At 47.3% G+C, this 19,544-nt stretch overlaps 2 protein-coding genes across 5 annotated transcripts in view; one reads left to right on the top strand and one right to left on the bottom strand.

The window, feature by feature from the left end:
• Nucleotides 1-2,247, top strand: part of DNAH11 (dynein axonemal heavy chain 11) — a 192,560-nt gene extending 190,313 nt beyond the window's left edge. Inside the window, exon 82 of the mRNA XM_070424420.1 lies at nucleotides 1,051-2,247. Coding sequence (XP_070280521.1) covers nucleotides 1,051-1,298 — 248 coding nt within the window. The 3' untranslated portion in view covers nucleotides 1,299-2,247. The remainder of the gene's footprint in view (nucleotides 1-1,050) is intronic.
• CDCA7L (cell division cycle associated 7 like) overlaps nucleotides 963-19,544 on the bottom strand; it is a 93,793-nt gene continuing 75,211 nt past the window's right edge. For 3 of the 4 annotated variants that reach the window (XM_070424419.1, XM_070424415.1, XM_070424417.1), the window contains 9 exons: nucleotides 12,675-12,815; nucleotides 9,114-9,251; nucleotides 7,653-8,015; nucleotides 5,919-5,990; nucleotides 5,653-5,823; nucleotides 4,951-5,076; nucleotides 3,771-3,920; nucleotides 2,779-2,915; nucleotides 963-2,333 (listed from right to left, as the gene is read on the bottom strand). In XM_070424419.1, the coding sequence (XP_070280520.1) occupies nucleotides 2,303-2,333; nucleotides 2,779-2,915; nucleotides 3,771-3,920; nucleotides 4,951-5,076; nucleotides 5,653-5,823; nucleotides 5,919-5,990; nucleotides 7,653-8,015; nucleotides 9,114-9,251; nucleotides 12,675-12,737 (1,251 nt within the window). In that variant the 5' untranslated portion in view covers nucleotides 12,738-12,815 and the 3' untranslated portion in view covers nucleotides 963-2,302. The remainder of the gene's footprint in view (nucleotides 2,334-2,778; nucleotides 2,916-3,770; nucleotides 3,921-4,950; nucleotides 5,077-5,652; nucleotides 5,824-5,918; nucleotides 5,991-7,652; nucleotides 8,016-9,113; nucleotides 9,252-12,674; nucleotides 12,816-19,544) is intronic. The other variant, XM_070424416.1, reaches the window with a different exon arrangement.

The following is a 19,544-nucleotide window of genomic DNA, read 5'->3' on the forward strand; positions in this document are numbered from 1 at the left end:
TCTCAACCTTCCTAATGCCACGACCCTTTAATATAGTTCCTCATGTTGTGGTGACCCCCAACCATAAAATTATTTTCATTGCTACTTCATAACTGTAATTTTGCTACTGTTATGAATCGTAATGTAAATAACTGATATGCAGGATGTATTTTCATTGTTACAAATTGAACATAATTAAAGCATAGTGATTAATCACAAAAACAATACGTAATTATATATGTGTTTTCCGATGGTCTTAGGCGACCCTGTGAAAAAGTCGTTCAACCCCCAAAGGGGTCGCACCCACAGGTTGAGAACCGCTGCTCTAAGGGGAGGAGTATGCATTTGTACCTGAAGAACGTTTTCAGAAATGCCTGTCCTAGTCTTGGCCAAAATGCCCTTTTTTTTTTTTTTTTACAAGTGCCACACGTACACGTGTTTGAGGGCAGGTGCTGGGAGTGAGGTACCTGAACGCGGTGTAAGATAAGGGGCCGTGGGGAGAGAATGTGGTGAATTGGATGGAGGCTTCTTTTACTCTGTAGCATTCAAATGCACGTTCCTTTTACAGGGAGGGAAGACTAGTTTGCCTTAGTGCAGGGGTTCTCAACCTGTGGGTAGCGACCCCTTTGGTGGTCAAACGACCCTTTCACAGGGGTCGCCTGAGACCATCCTGCATATCAGATATTTACATTACAATGCATAACAGTAGCAACATTACAGTTATGAAGTAGCAATGAATATAATGTTATGGTTGGGTCATAACATGAGGAACTGTATTTAAAGGGCCAGAAGGTTGAGAACCACTGCCTTAGTGTGTCTGGATTGTTATAGGATCCGTTTTTATAAAATTTACTTTTCCTAAGAGTGTAGGTGTTAAGCTCAGGAGCAATGAATGGTCTGCTTACCGTGTGGGGCAGGGATCTTAACCTCCCTCTCGTACCTCAGTCCTGGCCCAGCTCAGTCAGAAAGTCACCAACAAGCAGTAACGTGACAAAACCGGAACGTTTATTGCCTGCAACCATTACAAGACGCGGCCCAACACGTCCCCCCCCTATGTTCTCTTTGCTGTAGGAGCCAGATGGGACACCCAGTCCGGAACCATTGCGGAAGCCCGCCTCAAGGAGCTGACATCGGCGATGCCAGTCATCTTTGCAAAAGCCATACCCATGGACAGACAGGAAACCAAACACACCTATGAGTGCCCTGTGTACAAAACCAAAACGAGGGGCCCCCACTACATCTGGACCTTCAGGCTGAGGAGCAAAGAGAAGACGGCCAAGTGGGTCCTGGCAGGCGTGGCTCTGCTGCTGGAGGCGTAGACGGGACCTCACTCCTCCAGGCCGGGCGAACAGTGAGGATTTTCCATTGTCATTGCGCTGTTCTCCTGCACATTTATTCTACCGAGAGGCATAAAACATTCCAGCTTCTGTAACTTTTAAGTAACTTTGCATTAACTTTTCTTAAACACCATCCTTAAAAAGTGGGGAAGAGAAAGAGGCAAACGTAGGAAGAATTACTGGAAACCTAGTCAGAACGTGTTCATGAATTTTTAGCTTTCCCCAGGACAGTGTCTCTCCCATTTTCATGAAGCTCCCAGTGAAAATACCACCTCGAAAACAAAGGGGTTGGAAGACTCCTGGTCAGTAAGAGGGATTTTAGTTCTTGTAAGATAAGTAAACAAAATCTTTTTTAAATTAAAAATTAGCTCTTACATTCTTTTAAAATATAGAAGCAACTGGCAGCAGGCAATCCTGAATGAAGAGGCGGACGCTACGAGGCCTCCAGTGTCGGTAACGTGACAGTCCACTTTTTGTTCATTCAAGTTTTAATAAAACAAAACTCTAGTACTCTCATCTGCGGTTAATTGCACTTTGTAATTTAGGGGAACATTCTGCAATAGAAATTTCCAATCACACAGAGCAGGTTACACTAGGTGGTTTGAACGATTGGTCAGGATAAGGTAAACTAAAGGTGCTGTAACAACTTGGCCTAGAGTTACTAACTGGGAGGTAAAAGGTCAAGGCAGCATCTGTAAACAGTGTCTAAGGCAAGAGCTACTTATACAATGTTTTCTCTGGAACTTACCTGCGCTGTAACTGTGCTTTCTAATCACCTGTGTATATAAGATTTCCTCAAGGTGCTTAGCTGTCTTCCTGAGATATCTTTGTAAGCATATAAACAATCTTAACAAAAAGTAGTATTTAGATCTACAAAGAATTTCTTTATAAAAACACAACTGTAAGACATCATAGGCACAAATGGTACATAGGGCATGTCTTGCTGGAATACACAAAGGTGAGTTGGCTGGTGGTTCTTCCTCCTCCTAATTATCTTCTACCAGCTGCTTTTGTAAGCTGAGAAAAAAGGAAGGGGCATGTTAGTGTGATAAGGAATTAATAGGAGGGGGAGGAGCACAAAGCCCCGAGCAGGCCTGACTCCTGTTTCATTGGTGGCAGACCCTGGAGGCAGGCCTCAGCTAGGGTTCGTCTCATTCTGAAACTGTGCTTTTCAAGTTTATTGGGAACCACAATTCCATCTCCTCGTCCTACATCCCCCCAACCTCTCCTCTCTGCCCGTAGGGTCAAGGCTGCCTCATACACTCCATTCTGTATTACATAGGTAGCCCCACGTTGAAAATCCTAGCAAAGAAGGAAATTTCCTAACAGGGAAAACATCAGGCCCAAGTCTCTCCAATGCACAGAGCTACATCCCAGGTGGATTGTAAGAATCAGCCTGAAACGAGGCAACCACGACCTGCCTCGAGTGTCTGCCTCCTGTTTTGACTTGTGTGAGACTTACCTCTCCAGATACTCCTTGACGTTGTTATAACCGTAAAACTTGGCCAGATGAATGAGGATCCCTGTGGCACAGCGGCCATCGCGCCTCCGACAGTAACTGCAGTTGCAGATCCCCCGGCAGGGAGGGCACATCCACCCCTAGGAGGAGATGACGGCAGGCGTCCCCGTGGTGTCAGGCCTGGCTCAGCGGGCCTCTCCTCCAGGCTTTAGTCACCTGCTACCCTTTCATACTTGTCACAGGGGGGAGGAGGATCTAACCTGTCTCCTTCCTCTCAAAAAGGCCCAGAAAGTTTGATCACCCAACATCACATATGGAGAAACACTGAAAGATGTTGGTTTTAGACAGGCCAGCTAGCATAACCGTAGACTCTGGTGGAAAAGACCAGTGAGACCTGGGTGTGAATGCTCGTGCTTCCACTTCCCACCTGTGTGCCTGTTGTTAAATCACACCACTTGGGTGGCAGTTTATAGTCATCTGCAAATTAGGGACGGTATGACGGTGTACCTACCCCTGTGACTGCCGTACAAGAGGGTAAGAGCACAGAACCCCCCGATTCCAGGTCAGACGTACCAACCATGCTACTCGTTTTACAGAAGGAACCAAGGCATAGGGAGGATCTAGACCTTCTTCATAAGGGTAAACGAGTTAACAACCAAAGTAAAGTCAGCTGCGTTAACTGATGTGAAACCTCAGAGCAGGGCCGGGCACACAGCAAGCAGTGCCTCAGTGAACCCGACCACGGTAAGCAAGCTCGGCTGACCCTGGAAAGCCCAGTGCAGCCTTGTCTCCTATCCTATCCACTGGTCAGCCTGCTGCTCCCTTTCCAGAAGGAAACCCTGTTCTTCATTTCTCCCCGCATCTTAAGATGCAGAGAGAACGGAGAGGGTTCAGGGCTCTGCAGCTACTGGTCCCCGACAAAGGGCCCAGGGAGCCCCACCGGCAGGCTCCCCGTCCCCAATACCACTCATGTCAAACGCGCACGCTGCTCCTACCGGGTCCAGCAGCGCCGACCTCACGTCCTCCCCATAGCGATTCCTCAGGCACGGCCCACAAAACTGCCCCCGCACGCCGCCACAGCTCCGGTTCCGACACACCGTCTTGGTGTCGATGGTCTTCTGCCGACACTGATGGCACGTGTTACCCTGAGGGGAGAAGGCGGTGAGGGCTGAGCATGGATTCACAGGGTGATGTCCACAGGGCCCCACGCTGCTGTGCACAAGCCGCACTTGCCCCTCTCCTGGAGGCAAGTAAACCATGGCACCCTCGGTAGCCTGTAAGCACTTTTAGTTCTGGGGCCAGAGAAGCCTATTCAGGCAGAGGAGACAGAGCAGGGAGCCTGGAAGAAATGATCAGAGAAGCAGGAGGGGCAGGGCCCACAAAGGGGGGCAGGTGACGACGAGTGCCATGCGCCCCGACAGCATCCCTCAGCTCCGACCTGGCTCCTGGTGACTGGGAAAGCCTCACAGGTTAACACTGCCTGCGACAGTGTCCCAATCCCAGTCTACAAGGTGTCAGACACCACAGAGCTTACCACTGAGAGGAACTTTTAACCCACTGCCCACCAAAGAGTCTGTCAAACTTGTTTATGGTTATAGTAACCAAAAAGCACATTGTATTTTTCAATGTTTAAAACGCAAAAAGGGCCCTAGCTGGTTTGGCTCGGTGGATGGAGCGTTGGGTCCAGGGAGCTCTGGGGAGCGTTGGGTCCAAAGGGTCCCAGGTTCGATTCCGGTCAAGGGCACATGCCCAGGGTTGTGGGCTCAATCCCCAGTAGGGGGCGTGCAGGAGGCAGCCAATCAATGATTCTCTCTCATCATTGATGTTTCTATCTCTCCCTCTCTCTTCCTCTCTGAAATCAATAAAAATATATTTAAAAAGAAACACATAAAAAGGTATATATTCCAAATAGAACAACTATAAATAAATGTTTTTCTAAACGATACCCCTGCCTCCCTCCACACAAACCTCTCCTCTGATGAGAATTCCTGCTCCAAGCCGCCTCCCCTTCCCCAGTTACAGCTGACCCTCCAATTCAGAGCCCACGCGGTGCCCTGCGGAGAGGGTCTGGGGTGTACGCCCAAACGCAGTGCACAAACAATGCAGGATTTCAAATCCTAGTGCCTTGGAGTCCCAGTGAGAATCCCAGTCATGTGCCCTGTCGTCCTAACTTACCAGAACTTTATCATAGATTTTATCTCGGACAGTTATGGCGACATTTTCTAAGTCCTCTTCAGTGATGTCCTCCACGGGCCGAAAGGAAGATACTCGATGCCGCCGCCGATAGCCCTGGCACCTCCCCTGTGGGAGGAGACGGAGCGGAAGCTGGCGTTAGATATGCCGAGGGGTTACATTTTTTTTTAATTCCACACTCTCAGAGTTCTAACGCCATTAATTAGTGTTAACTGTGACCCTCTTCTGTTCTGAAATCTTCATTCACTGAGGTGTGTCAAGCTCCTTCCACGGCAACTCTGAGGACAGGGACGTTGTTAACCACAATGAACAGCCAAACCCACCAATGGGAAGAGTTCAGGGTTTCTCCCTCCTGCCTGAAGGCACCTGAAATGCCTCAGTCCTAAAACAGGCTAGGAGGACTCTCTTTCCTTTCCCCCAAGCAAAACCCCAAAGCAGGCCAGAGCCTCGGCCAGGCCGGCACTGCCTCCGCCGGAGGTCCAGCTGGGGCTCCGAACCACGCGCTCCTCCTCGGGGGCTTCCAGGGCTCTCGAGGGTGCCGCCGTCAGCACGAGAACCACCTGGGAATTCATAAACTGCCAATTCTCAGCTGCTGCAGATCGCCTGCAGCGACTATGATGAACACCTGTGTTAGCGGACCGCTGGCTTAGACAAAGTAACTTGTTTACTAAGGTCAAAGAATACCCCACTAATTGTCTTCCTTCTCCTGAAGCGGTAAAACTCTTCTGCAAACTGGGCGGCGGAGACGGTGAACTTCTCCAGGGCGAACTTCTCAGGCGGCCGGGCGCTCCGGGTGGGGTTCGTGCGCCTGGGGACCTGCCCCTCCGAGAAGGCCCGCCTCACGGTTTTCTTCTTCTGAAAGCAAGAGCATAGGCGTGTGCAGCTGGGTGCCTTCTGGAACACAAGCCGCCTGGCAGTCGGAATAAATAATGAAAAGGAGCACCACTTACGGAAGCCGAGCTCGGGGTTCGCACTGGGAAGAAATCAGGCACCGAGTTCAATTCCGCCAATAGCTGAGCCAGCTGGAGTTCGGAACAAAGAAAGGGTGGCACATAAGTATTCCCAAGTCTCGTTCCCCCAGCACCTTATCACGAGTCTTCAGTTCTGCAGCCGTGAGAAACCTGACTGATGTAGTTTACGTAAGATCTGAACAGTTGTTAGCCCTTTAACCCAGCGGTTCTCAACCTGTGGGTCGCGACCCCTTTGGCGGTTGAACGACCCTTTCACAGGGGTCGCCTAAGACCATCCTGCATATCAGATATTTCCATTACGATTCATAACAGTAGCAACATTACAGTTATGAAGTAGCAACGAAAATAATTTTATGGTTGGGTCACATGAGGAACTGTATTTAAAGGGCCAGAAGGTTGAGAACCACTGCTTTAACCTCACATGTAAAGATGTTCATGGGGACAGGTGAGATGCCAGGATCATCACTCACAGTAATAAAACCTCCACCTACTCCTTCTGTACCAGGCCAGGGCGAGATGAACACGGCCCTGGAATGGCCAACGCCTGGAGCATCATGACCGGGCCCCTCGTTAGCAGTGAGGCCTGGGACACTGGTTTGCACACCTGAACCAAGTTTCCTCACATTCAAAACAAAAAGGCTCAACTAGATCAGCGGTCGCCAACCGGTGGTCCGTGAGGCCCGAAAGGTTGGCGACCGCTGAACTAGATCATTCTGACAGTTATTTAGAGCTCCAAGAAACCAAAGTTCTCATCGGTAAAAATTCCGAAAATATTTCCAAATAAACACCTAAGAACACGTAACAGCCGTTAATGTGCCAATCGTGCCATTTCACTAGGATTCTTTTTAGTTTTAGGTTCACACACATGGGTGGGAGTCACTAAAAGGTCGGGCAGAACCTAGTTCTTATTTTAAAGAGGCAGACAGACTCAGTATTAAAAATTCCCGTTAGCTGATAATAAGACATGTGTCCCTGGGTAAATTTCATCCAAAAGCAAGCTTTCTATTTTCTTGGGTAACTTATTTGCCATATAAGATTGTATATACAGTATCATTACATGACCCTTCTTTAAAAGAAAATATTAAAGACATACACCAAAATGCTAAAAGTGACTATGTGTGGTAGGACTTTTTAAATTCTGTATATACAAAATTATGACGCTAACAACCGTCACTGACCGACCACGTGCAGAAAAACTATACACAGATTTCGCTTTGTTCCCTTAATCGAGGGAAGACATTTTAAAATAAAGTTCCATTTGTTTTAATACCTAGACCTGTTTCATTCCTTCAGATAATGTCCTGAAACCATAGCAGGCGATCCCAGGAGATAGGTTTCTGGGCTGCAAGACGCCTGCCTGGCCTGCCCACGGCCACTCCTAAGTGGGCTTCAACACCTCGTTTACACTTCCTTCTGCCGGGAATGGGCCAGTGGTTCAGCTCCTCTCGGCTCAAAACCTCACTCTACACACTGGAAGCGGCATGAGCTCGAGGTACAGGGTAGAGGGCTAAAAACAGTGCAGGAGTCTCTTCCTGTTCCCAACCCAGAGCTCCCAGGGAACAGCTGCTTGGGGTTCAGGAAAAGAGAAAGGATGCAGAGTCCCCGAGCACATTTCCTAAGAGAAGCCAAAGCAGAGCTGGCAGGCTGCAGCCTGTGAGCCTGGCCAGAGCCAGGTGCCCGCCCCCAGGTGCCCGCCCCCAGGTGGGGCCTTACCATGGCCTTGTTCTCCTTGATGTTCATGGTCCTTTTCAGCAGCGCGTCCGAGCTCTCCTCGTCCCTGGAGTCATCCTCAGGCTCTGAGGCCGAATCTTCCCTTTCCTTCCCTTCTCTGCTGCTTTTCTTTCTCCGGAGAATGGCTTTTGTACTGTCCTGTGAGCAAGAGCTGGAAAACAACGGCTCAGCAGAATTCTCGTCGGCTGTTCTGGCCAGTTTCTTGGGGAACTGCAAGGCTACGCGGAGACCAATACTGCTCCTAGGCCTGCTTCTTCTGGGCGTAGCCTTTTCTTCTTCGTCATCTCCCTCCTCCTCACTCACTGATGCCTCACTACCATCGTCGCTCAAATCGGACCCCTCGAGCTAACAAAATGAGGAAAAAACAAAGATGTTGTAACAGACTTTCAAAAGGACACATTTAAAACCATCAGACCTTATATTAGGAAAGAATTAAATAGGTGAAAGCTCTTCCTTCCTCTTAGTAGTTCCCCTGAGCTTTTCAGTCACGTAGTTTGTGGTGGATCAAGCCCAAGGGCAGGCACTAGCTGCCCCCTGCCCCCACGGAGCTGAGCTTCGAAGGAGGACTCTCTCCGTGGTCTACAGCCTGGACCAGCGCTTCCACTCAGGGTGGTCCCAGGAGCACCTGCACCGCCTGGGAACTGGGTAGGAACACAAATTCTCAGCCACTGGCCGGCTGCGTTCCTTTCAGACCATGGGGCTGGACGCAAAGCACTGCACATTGGGCTCCCGCACAGGGAACGGCCAAGCTGGCAGGTCTGGATGCCAGTAACACAGAGAACAGTCCAAGAAAATGGTGTGCGGGACCTAAGACTCATCTCCAGATAGAAATGGGAGTGCTAGCCCGGCCTGTGAGCCCGACCTATGAACCAGGAGGTCACGATTAAATTCCCAGTCAGGGCACATGCCTGGGCTGCAGGCTCCATTCCTAGTAGGAAGAGCACAGGAGGCAGCCGATCGATATTGCTCTCACAGCGATATTTCTCTAAACTCACCCTCCCTCTCTCTGCCAAAAAAACAAACAAACAAAAAACCCACACATCACCACAAAGCACATCAAAAAAATTCCAAGTCAAAATGCATAGGGAAGACTCCAAGACTTCTGCCAAATTAACTACAAACCCAAGAGCATTACTTCACACACAAGAAGTAATGACTTTAAAGACCTCATTACTCCCAAACAGACCCCCTAAGCAAGTCTCTGATAAGGACTATAAGGGACACTTGAGACACAACCCCCAAACTCCAGAACAATGGAATGGGGGACCAGGGATTCACCCTCGAATGGCAGTGTTTACATTGTGTTAATTGGCTTTAGAGATAAACAGGTAAGAACAAGTAGAATCTTTCCCTTTGTGAAGTGACTTCTTCCAAGTAAAAACAGAACTCAGAAACAGGACGGGAGCTATTACAGCCACACGCCCTCGTGTGGCACATTATTACCTTTCCTGCTGGGCTACTGTTTACACCCAGGTCGCTCTGTGTGAACCCCTCAAAGTCCTCTGTCTCCGAGTCGGTGTCCTCTATAAAAATTCTCCTCAGCTCTTCTGTGAAGTACTGGGAACGGAAGCGCACATCCTGCTAAATTAAAAGCACACACGTCAGAGAGAGAGAGAGAGAGAGAGAGAGAGAGAGAGAGAGAGAGAGAGAGAGAGAGAGAGGAGAATGGGTTCCCAGGGCACCGGGCTGTGGGAGCTGTTTAATGGGTGCAGCGGTTCCGTCTGAGACAATGAGCGTATTCTGGAAACAGATAATGGTGTCCGCTGCCCAACACAGAATGCATCTAAGGTCACCTAGTGTCTCGCTGGCAAGAAACCAGAAACGTGCCCGCACTTCAGAATGGTTACGCCCAACCAGTGTGGCTCGGTGGTTGAGTGTCGACCTGTGAACCAGGCGGTCACAGTTCGATCCCCAGTCAGGGCACATGCCCAGGTGGCAGGCTGGATCGCCAATAGGGGGTGTGCAGGAGGCAGTGGTCAATGATTCTCTCTCCCTCCCCCTTCCTCTCTGAAATCAATTAAAATAAAAATTAAAAGTAAAAATGGTTACAATGGTAAATTTGGTTATGCATGTTTTACCACAACACACACACTTTCTGCAGCTTACAGAAATTTAAACCCACGAATTAAATGATTTCAAAAACTCCCTGTCCGCAGCCTCCATCAGCTTGTCTGACCGATCAGCACGGCTGGCATCTCCTGCCACGCTGGCCATCAGGATGCCTGCTTTCCCACAGAACCAGAAAGCCATGGGGAGAAGCTGTGAGGGAAAACCTGGCTCCCGCCCAGGCGGGCCTTCCTCTCTAATAGCCACCCTCCGAGGCAGTGAGCACGCCTGCCTTTCCCAGACCATAGCGTCTCCGCAGGAGAGAAGGGGCTGGAGACCCTGCCTCCCTGCCCGCCCGCCGCTGAGCGACTGCAGTGGTTCCCTCGCCCCCTGCCACAGGGACTGATGGAGGGAGAGACGCTGCCACCCTCCATGACCCCCAGCAGTGCCCAGGCAGCAAGCGAGCAGAAGGAAAGCCGTTACATAACTGACTCTTAAAAAAGGAGGTCATCTTCGAAGAAAGACTTTTTCTTCCTTTTGAACTAATGAAAGGAAGAAAACTGGGCTTTCTAAGTGGCTTGCTTGGACGTGAGAAGGGAAAAGCAAGCATACAGTTCGGAAAGGAGACCCTCAAAGAGCCTCCTCCATGCTGGCACCCAGGGCTGGGGACCAGGGCCCCAGGTGCCTCTGACGCCTCTTCCTTCCTCCCCCAACGGAGCAGCTGACCCCTCCTCACACCACGTGCGGTGGGAGAATCTGTATCTGCCCCCATGCCTTTGCCTGAGTGTAATGATACACTTCTTTGAGCTCAGATAATCTCGGGAGAAAAACAGATATAATAGACAAGTGGGAAAACTTACAGGGGATAGAGAAAAGTGCCTATTTCCAGCACTTTTTAAGCTAAAAAATGTCTTCTATGAATTACTGTGGGTAACTGGGGTGCGTGTGCTCAGAGCTTAATTACTTTGTTCCTTTGTTGATAGCTGTGGTGCAGCTGCTTGGAAAACACACACACACACATAGACACACATACACACATACATACACACACACACACACACACACACACGGGAAGTTTCTTCAAAGTGAAATTCAAATTGTGTTTCAGAGACCAAACTCAGCACTGCCACACATACTGTGTACGAGTTCGTGCGGCTCCTCTCGGATGGTTAACATGGATCTGAGTGGGGGGAGAAGGGGGGAAGCAGCAAACGAGGATTTATGATTGAGGAAGAAAGGTGCCCGGCTGGCTCCCGGGCAAACCCACCACAAACCTGCTATCTCCGAGGGCAGGAAACATCTGGTTCCTAGAGCCCAGAGCCGGCCCCTGCAGGCTGTTTTGGGGCAAGGAGTCTAGGTGTGGTTCCGACACCCAGGCCTAGAGCCTGAAGAGACCAGGCCCTAGAGCAGCGAGTTCCCACCGTCCAGTCCTCTGGAGTTTCTAGCCTTTGAGCTGGCCTCACAGGGCAGTGGTCAGCCTGGGAGAGATCAGTATCTTTGGTGTCCAGTTCTGATAGAGAAAAAGAACTGAGCCACAGTCCTAAACCAAGGCCTAGGTGCGTATCCTTATGCCACAGGGTGTAGGAAACACCTGGAACGTGGGTCAGCATGAAGCAAATATGCACGCCACACAGCCTCGCTGCATTCTAGGTTACAGCCCTCGCACCACTCCTGGCTCTCTGGGATTCCTTGGTTATTTTTAAAAATCAATACTAGGCGATAGATTATGGGCCTTGGTCAGTTCTACAGCTGAGCTAAGAGCTGCAAGGAAGGGAAGGGAAGGAATGGAGGAGAGAAGATTAACTCCTGGAAGGAAGTTGGGGAGATAGGAGAGGAGGAGGGTCAAGAACACCAAAGAGAGAAAACAAAGGGGAAGCCAGACAGACAACGCGGGGAGGGCAGGGGTGCGTTCCAGATCTCCCTGACTCATCAGGATCGGTCCGCTGGCAGTCAGAAATACTGGTACTTCTGGGGCTGGAGGGAGAAGCCCAGCCTTCCAACGTGGAGGTTACAGCTGAAACCAGGCCGACCACTGAGACCACTAAGTGAAAAGTCTGAAGACAGAGCCTCGAGAACACCCACGAGCGGGGACAGGAAACACAGGAGAGATGACAACCAAGAACAAGAGGTGCAACTGAGAGGAAGAGAACAGGGGAGTGGAAGCAGGGGGCTGGTCGGGTCAAGGCTGTGGAGACAAGTAAGGTGAGGCCCACAGAGAGGGAACCCGTGTCCTAGGAAAGAACAGCGCCCACCGAACCAGACGAGGAATGAACTGCTTCCCTTCCGGTACTTGCCCGGTTGAAACAAGGTGGGTTTAATTTACAGCCTTTAACGAGAGACCACATGGTCGAGAGAGGAGGAGGAATTTTGAGCGCCACAATGACCTTGGGAGAAAAGGCTAGATCTTTTGGCGGCCGTGCAATTGCTCAGGCACAACATAAACCTCCAGGAACCTCACCCTCAGAGAACTGTAACGTACGTGTGCCACAGATCAAAAGTGATTACAGAAAGGAAAATGTTCTCCCAGCAATTCCAAGAGGGAGGTGCGGACAGAACCACGCCGCGGGGACAGGGACGCAACTGCCCCACGGTAACCACACACTCCAGGGCTGCGCTGTGTGTTGTGGACATCGCTGTGCCGGGCAGCCCTCCCCTGCCAGCTGCGTGGGGGCCTCTGAATCCAGCCGTGCCACAGGCAGCAGCCCCGAGACATGGATCTGATCATGTGAGGCCCCCTTTATTTTTAAAAAAATTACTGTACAAAAGGATTTAAACAGCAAAAGTGAGCGAGGTACTCTCACCAGTTTCTTGAAACACGAAGGCCTGATGCTTACAAAATAAAATGCTGGGCAATGAACTGACATCGCCAACCTCAGACCACGGTCAGAGAAAAGGACACTTGAACCAAGATCCAGGCTTCCGGCCTAACACGCCTGCCTTGAAAGGAAGCCTCCGTACCTGTTTCCCTGACTCCAGTGAGTCAAAACTATCGCAGCTCTCCTCGGATGAGAGGGTTTCCATGGGAACATCATCTCCGAAACCGACAAAGTCTTCATCATCACTAGGGGCGTTAAAGATGTCAGCCACTTCTTTAGGGATCTGTTTTGGATTCAAAACAGAAAAAAAAATAAAACCAGAGATTGTTATAATCACAGGGAAATTTTCCAAAGCGGAGTAGGAATTAGCATCTCATAACTTTATCCATCTGCCTTGGTTGCCCAGTAGACCCCAGTAACCCTGAGCAAAATGTGCTTTGGCTCATACCTTAGGCAACAAGGGAAGGGGGATGGGGCTAAGACGTCTTCAAATCCCAGAGATATATCCTTTCTTACAGAGACTGTCAGGACCACGCCTAGAGAGAAGCCATTTTTGATCTCTTGACAAAAAGTGAGAAAATAGCATTGGTTTCGGAAAAACCGATGATCTATTATTCTCTTACCGTGGATCTATCTTTAAATGGCAACCATGGAAAAGACTTCGTAAGGTATTACCAGGCTCCTCTTAATTCCCATCTATATGGTTCTTTATTTTTTTGTTCTTTTTCCTATGCTGATTCAGAAAATTCACAATGAAATAGCTTTCCTTCTTCTCTATATTCTGAGTCAACTGTAGAGTTTTAGAATTCCAAGGGCATGTAAATGCTATTTTAGGCAATTACTCCCAGCGAGAATGTGGTTAGCACACTTACCCTCACAAACACGTATCTGCTGAGAGTTCATTTTCGTATGCCGACTACCTATCTGTTCCCAACTCCTGATTTTGAGGAAGTTCAAACACAGAGAAAGGGGAAAGACTAGTACAAACACTGTGTATTCTTCACATGGAACCCCCATTTGTCACCACATTTGCTTTCTCTCTCTTCAACAAATAGCTTGAACCATAGGCACTTGCTGATATTTGTCTGTTTTTGACCTAGGAAAACAGTGATTTAATATGAGCCAACCTAATCCACGTATGTTCAAAGTACTTCACAGACATCACCCTAAAATATTTCAACACACATCCCCGAAGGAAATTTTAAATACCAAAATTTCAAATGTCACCAATAGTACATCTACTAGTGTCTAGTATTATTAGTACTGGACACTGAAGTGTTAAGAAAAATAAGTAAAAAGAAAAACTTTACATTAAAAATAGCCCTTCCCTGTTTATAGCAGCACTATTCACAAAAGCCACAAAATGGAAGCAACCGGACTGTCCAGGACAGGTGAATGGGTAAACGAAGTGTCCTATACACATGCACCGGAATAGTATTCAGCCTTAAAAAGGAAGGAAATCCGCCCTGGCGGGTGGCTCTGTTGGTTGGAGTGTCGTCCTGTACACCAAAAGGATGCGTGTTTCATCCCATTGAGTGCAAATGGGAGCAACTGATGGGTTTCACTCTCACATCTCTCTCCTCTCTCTCTCTCTCTCTCCCCCTCCCCCTTCTCTCTCCAAAACCAATAAACATATCCTCGGGTGAGGATAAAAAAGGAAAAGGAAAGACATACAACAACTATTGAAAAATTATGTTGTACACCAGAAACTAATAGAATGTTAGAGGTAAATTATATCTCAATTAAAAAACATTTTAATCTGCAGTCTGAATGAGTGGGGCGGGGGTGGGGCCTGAGAGTCTGCATTTCTAACAAGCGCCAGGGTCATCCCATGCGCTGGTCTGTGGAACACAGTTACAGAGATCCTAGCCCATTTTCTGTTCCTCTCCGTGGGATGTAACTTTCTCTCATTCATCATAGCTATGTGTGTGCATGTCCTTACTAGACAGTAACTGATAGCAGACTCAGTCTCTTTCACCATGTCTCCCTCCAGTACCAAGAATAGAAACTGTATACTTAGAGGTACTTAAGTATCTGAATAATTGAAGAGCACCATCAACTAATTTTTTTTTAAAAAAGGAAATACTGTCATACGCTACATGAGTGAATCTTGAGGACATAACGCTAAGTGAAATGAGCCAGTCACAAAAACAAACATCGGATGGTTCCACTCCTCTGAGGTCAAACTTATAGCCACTGGAAGCAGAACAGTGGCTGCTGGGGGCTGGGAGGAGTGTGAAATAGGGAGGGATTGTTGAATGGATGGAGTTTCAGTTTCACAAAAATGAAAACATTCTGGAGGGTACACAACAATGCAAATGCACTTCACGCTACTTCTAAGTGGTTGCGACGGTCAATTTTATGAGTACCTTACTACAATTTTTAAAAATTCAACAACATGAGACAAATTAAAAAAGACAATTTCGAAACGTGAGAAAGATGTTCCTTCCTTAAATAAACGCAATCCTTTTCAAATTCACTGGACAAGTCTAGACCTCCACCAGTTCTCATGCTACGAGGGGCATGTGGTTTGAGAACCCAACCCCTTCACCTGAGGCAGGTGTAGATACACCACCTCATGTGTCCAGAATTCAGTTTTAATGACGAGAGAACCACACATCGAGCCAGGTATCTGGATTCCAAACCCAGAATTTAAGAGAAAGTCAGGGGACAAAGCTGTTGGCAGAACCACAACTGGCTGGAACCCAGCTTTGTTCCATCCCAACAAAGCTATGCCAATACAAATAAGTCCTGCCCAGTCACTGCCTCATTCTCCTTCGGTAGGTCTTTCCAGTATTCCTTAAGTTACATAGAGCAATGCCTCGAGGTCCCCTTTCTAACCTCTGCCAGCCTGAGCCTCAATGAAAATTCACTGAAAAAACTAGTAAGCTAGAAAAAGATGCCTCCAAGTGCCAGCTGCTTTTCAATCAAGTATTTGCCTCTGAATATAATTAATGTACCATTAACTTAAAATTTTCTACTTTATTCATTTTTAGAGAGGCAGGGAGAGGGAGAGAGAAAGAAACATCTATGTGAGAGCATAGTATTGATTGCATGCCCCCAATCTGGGATCCAGCCCGAAACCAGGGCACATGCCCTGACCAGAAATGGAACAAGCAACCTTTTGGTGTACTGGACCATGCCCAACCAACTGAGCCACACTAGCCAGGGCAAAATTTTATATTTTAAAACTAAGTATAACTTTTAAAGGCTTTTTCACCCTGGCTGAATGGTTCAGATGGTTGGAGCATCATCGCATACACCAAAATGTTGTGGGCTCAATTCCTGGTCAAGGCACATACCTAGGTGGCAGGTTCAATCCCCAGTCTAGGCACATACAGGAGGCAACTGATCAATGTTTCTCTATCACATCTATGTTTCTCTTTCTCTCTCTTTCTCTCTTTTCTCTCTCTGTCTCTGTCTGTCCCTCCCTCTCCTTCCCTCCCTCCTTCCTTCTCTCCCTCTCTCTCCTTATCTCCCTTCCCCTCTTTCTAAAAAGAAAAAAGTTAATATTAAACATATTCTCAGGTGAGGATTAAAAAAAAAATCAAGGCTTTTTCCATATCTCAATGATATTTAAATCCATGCTTCCTGATTAAAAAATACCACTTCCTAGCCAGGAGGAACATATTTATCATCTATTTAATTTTTGAAGGAAAAAAACCCCTGGGATTCTCTTTAAGGTCAATTGATTCAAGAGCTGATTTTGATAAAGCTTTAGGAAATGCTTCTTATTCCAGGAACACCACTGTATATAATTTCACCTGGAAACAAGTTCCACTTTAAGCCCTAAGGAACAGCATAAAGGAAATTTATGCACACCTTCTCATTTTCCTTATTGTTTTTTAAAGCTTTGGGAGCAAGGATGGCAGAATTTGCAGGGTGAACTATCTTGCAACTGGGAAAGACCTTTTACACAGAGGAAAGCATTTGTTCAACCCACGGCAAAGGGGATTGTTCCACATACGCTCCTACCATAAACCCTGGCATTTCCTTAAATCGCTTATGAGTCAATTGGTTGGTCCATAAGAAGCCTATATACCTTGCACCATTTACCAAAAAAACCAAAAAACTAACTAAAAATGGATCAAACTAAAATATAAAATCTAAAATTATAAAACCTCAAGAAGAAATAAAAGGAAATCTTTGTAACCTTGGGTTACCAGAAGCATAATACAGACTTTTACAATGTATAGACAATCAAAATTAAGAATATCTGCTCTTCAAAACACAGTTAAGAGAATGACAAAAAAACCCAACCAACTGGAAATTGCATATCATTTATCTGATAAGGAATCCATACCCAGAATATATAGAGAACTCTCAAAATCAATAATAAAAGCAAATAACACAATTTAAAAATGGGCAAAATATGTGAGCAGACACTTCACCAAAGACACACATGGCACATAAGCACAGGAAAAGATGTTCAACATCCATAGTCATTACGGAAATGCAAATTAAAATTGTAATGAGAGACAACTACCTACCTATCACATGGCTTAAAAATGCATGACAATACCAAGTGCTCACAAGGATGTGGAACAACTGGCACTCTCATAAACTGCTAGGGCCACTCTGGAAAACAACTTGGCAGTTTCTTATAAAGAGAAACATACCCTTCCCACATGATCCATTGATCCCACACCTAGGTACTTACCCAAGCGAAAGAAAACTTATGTTCACACAAAATTTGGAATTAGTTTTTTTGCAAACCTAGAACCAACTCACATCAACTAGGGAACGGATAAACAAACTGTGGTACATCCACACCACGAATACTACGCAGCAATAAAAATAGTTACTGACAGACCCAATAATATGGATAAATCTCAAATGCATTATGCCAAGTGAAAAAGGTTACATAGTATCTGATCCGCCTAGATGACATTTTGGGAAGGGCAAAACTATAGGAATAAAAATCTGTGGTATATACAATGTACAATGGAATGAGACTCATACTACCATGGAGATAAACCTGGAAAACGTTACACTAATTGAAGGCAGATGCAGAAGGTCACACATTGTGTGATTCCATTTAGCAGAATAGGTGAATCCAGAGGCCAAAGCATATCAGTGGTTGTCAGGGGTTGAAGGAAGAAAAAGCAAGGGGCAACTGCTTAATAGGTACAGGGTTTGCTTCTAAGGTCATTGTTAGGACACACAGACCCAGGGAAAAGCCTGGAAACTAAACATTTACCTCCTGAAAATCTACCTCCGTAAGAGAAGGGCAGGAAAGGCCGAAGAAAAACAGCTGGCTATTACAGTCTGGTCATTAACAGATCTTATGAAGGAAAACTTACACAGGAGGCGTGTCTTGGGCAGCTGCAAGACCAAGCCTATCTCCCTACAGCTTGGCAGGCACCAAAGAATTATATGGGGGCCAGGGTAGGGGGGTGAGGCGGGTGGCACAGTCACAGGCACTAACATGAATGCTACCAGATACGGGGAATTACTTGACGTGCTTCACCAGGTTAGGACAGCGGCCTATTCCAGGAAGCAGCACATACCAGGAGGCAAGGGAGGGTGCCGATTTATGTTAGCAATTACATTCAGACAGTCTCTAAGGGGGTTTTGGGGAAAGCAACCTCCATTCCGGCCAGGGGCCAGCTCATAGGCAGGCAAGAGATTGAGGAAAAATCTCTCCTGCACAGTAATGAAATGTTTTGGACTAGACAGAACTAATAGCTATACAACATGAATGTACTAAATGCCACTGAATTTTTCACTTTAAAATGGCTAATTTGAGCCCCGCTGGTGTGGCTCAGTGGTTGAGCGTATAAACCTATGAACCAAGAGGTCTCACAGTTCGAGTCTCACAGTTGGGGCACATGCCCGGGTTGGGGGCTCAATGCTCAGTGGGGAGCGTGCAGGAGGCAGCCAATCAATGATTCTCTCACCCTCAATGTGTGTGTCTCTCTCTCCCTCTCCCTTCCTCTCTGAAATAATTTTTTTTAAATATATTTTTTTAATTGATTTCAGAGAGGAAGGGAGAGGGAGATAGATATAGAAACATCAATGATGAGAGGGAACCACTGATTGTCTGCCTCCTGCACACCCCCTTCTGGGGTTCGAGCCCTCAACCCAGACATGTGCCCTTGACCGGAACCAAACCCGGGACCCTTCAGTCCGCAGGCTGATGCTCTAGCCACTGAGCCAAACCAGCTAGGGCTGAAATAAATTTTTTTAAAAAGGTTAACCTGATGTTACATGAATTTAATTTAAATATTTGTAAAAATTTAAACGTATTATAATAATTAAATGTCTTGTTTATCCCACTATTCAAATCCTATATAATAAAAGACGAATATGCAAATCGACCAAACAGTGGAACGACCAGTGGCTACAACGGGCACCAACCACTGGTAGCAGATGCTCAACATAGGAGCTTCCCCCCTGGTGGTCAGTGCACTCCCACAGGGGGAGTGCCGCTCAGCCAGCAGCCGGGCTCACGGCTGGCGAGCGCAGAAGCGGTGGTGGGAGCCTCTCCCGCCTCTGCGGCAGTCAGACATCTCCCGAGGGCTCCCAGACTGTGAGAGGGCACAGGCCGGGCTGAGGGACCCCCACTGAGTGTACCAATTTCGTGCACAGGGACTCTAGTTTGCTTATAATAATATAAAAGTACACCAGTGGCTTACTAACTACTTCAAATCACATGCAGAATGCAGCTTCTTACCATGATGGCAACTGGTCCCTCTTGTCTAAACTGAGCACAACGGCAGGCACAGGGTCACGTGCTTCCCTGAGCACGCTCTCCAGGCCTGCCTCCATGTAGCAGGTGGGAGCCTTCGGAGTTACACTGCTCCTCCCCTGCTCCCCGCTGGCTTCCTATCAAACTAAAGTAGTAAAACCCTACATTCCTACCATAGCTCCCTCTAAAACCTCTTTCCTTTCCACTCTGTTTTTATTTTCTACGGAATAAAAAAAAATACTTATGAATCTATGCACAAAGACGTAATCTGTGACATCAATAACAAAGTGGAGGACAGAGCTATATAGGAGTTCTTTTTAT

This window comes from Myotis yumanensis, unplaced genomic scaffold, assembly GCF_028538775.1.
Source record: "Myotis yumanensis isolate MYYU_CA2020_CCGP unplaced genomic scaffold, mMyoYum1.0.hap1 SCAF_9, whole genome shotgun sequence".
In the NCBI taxonomy this organism is placed as follows: Eukaryota; Metazoa; Chordata; class Mammalia; order Chiroptera; family Vespertilionidae; genus Myotis; species Myotis yumanensis.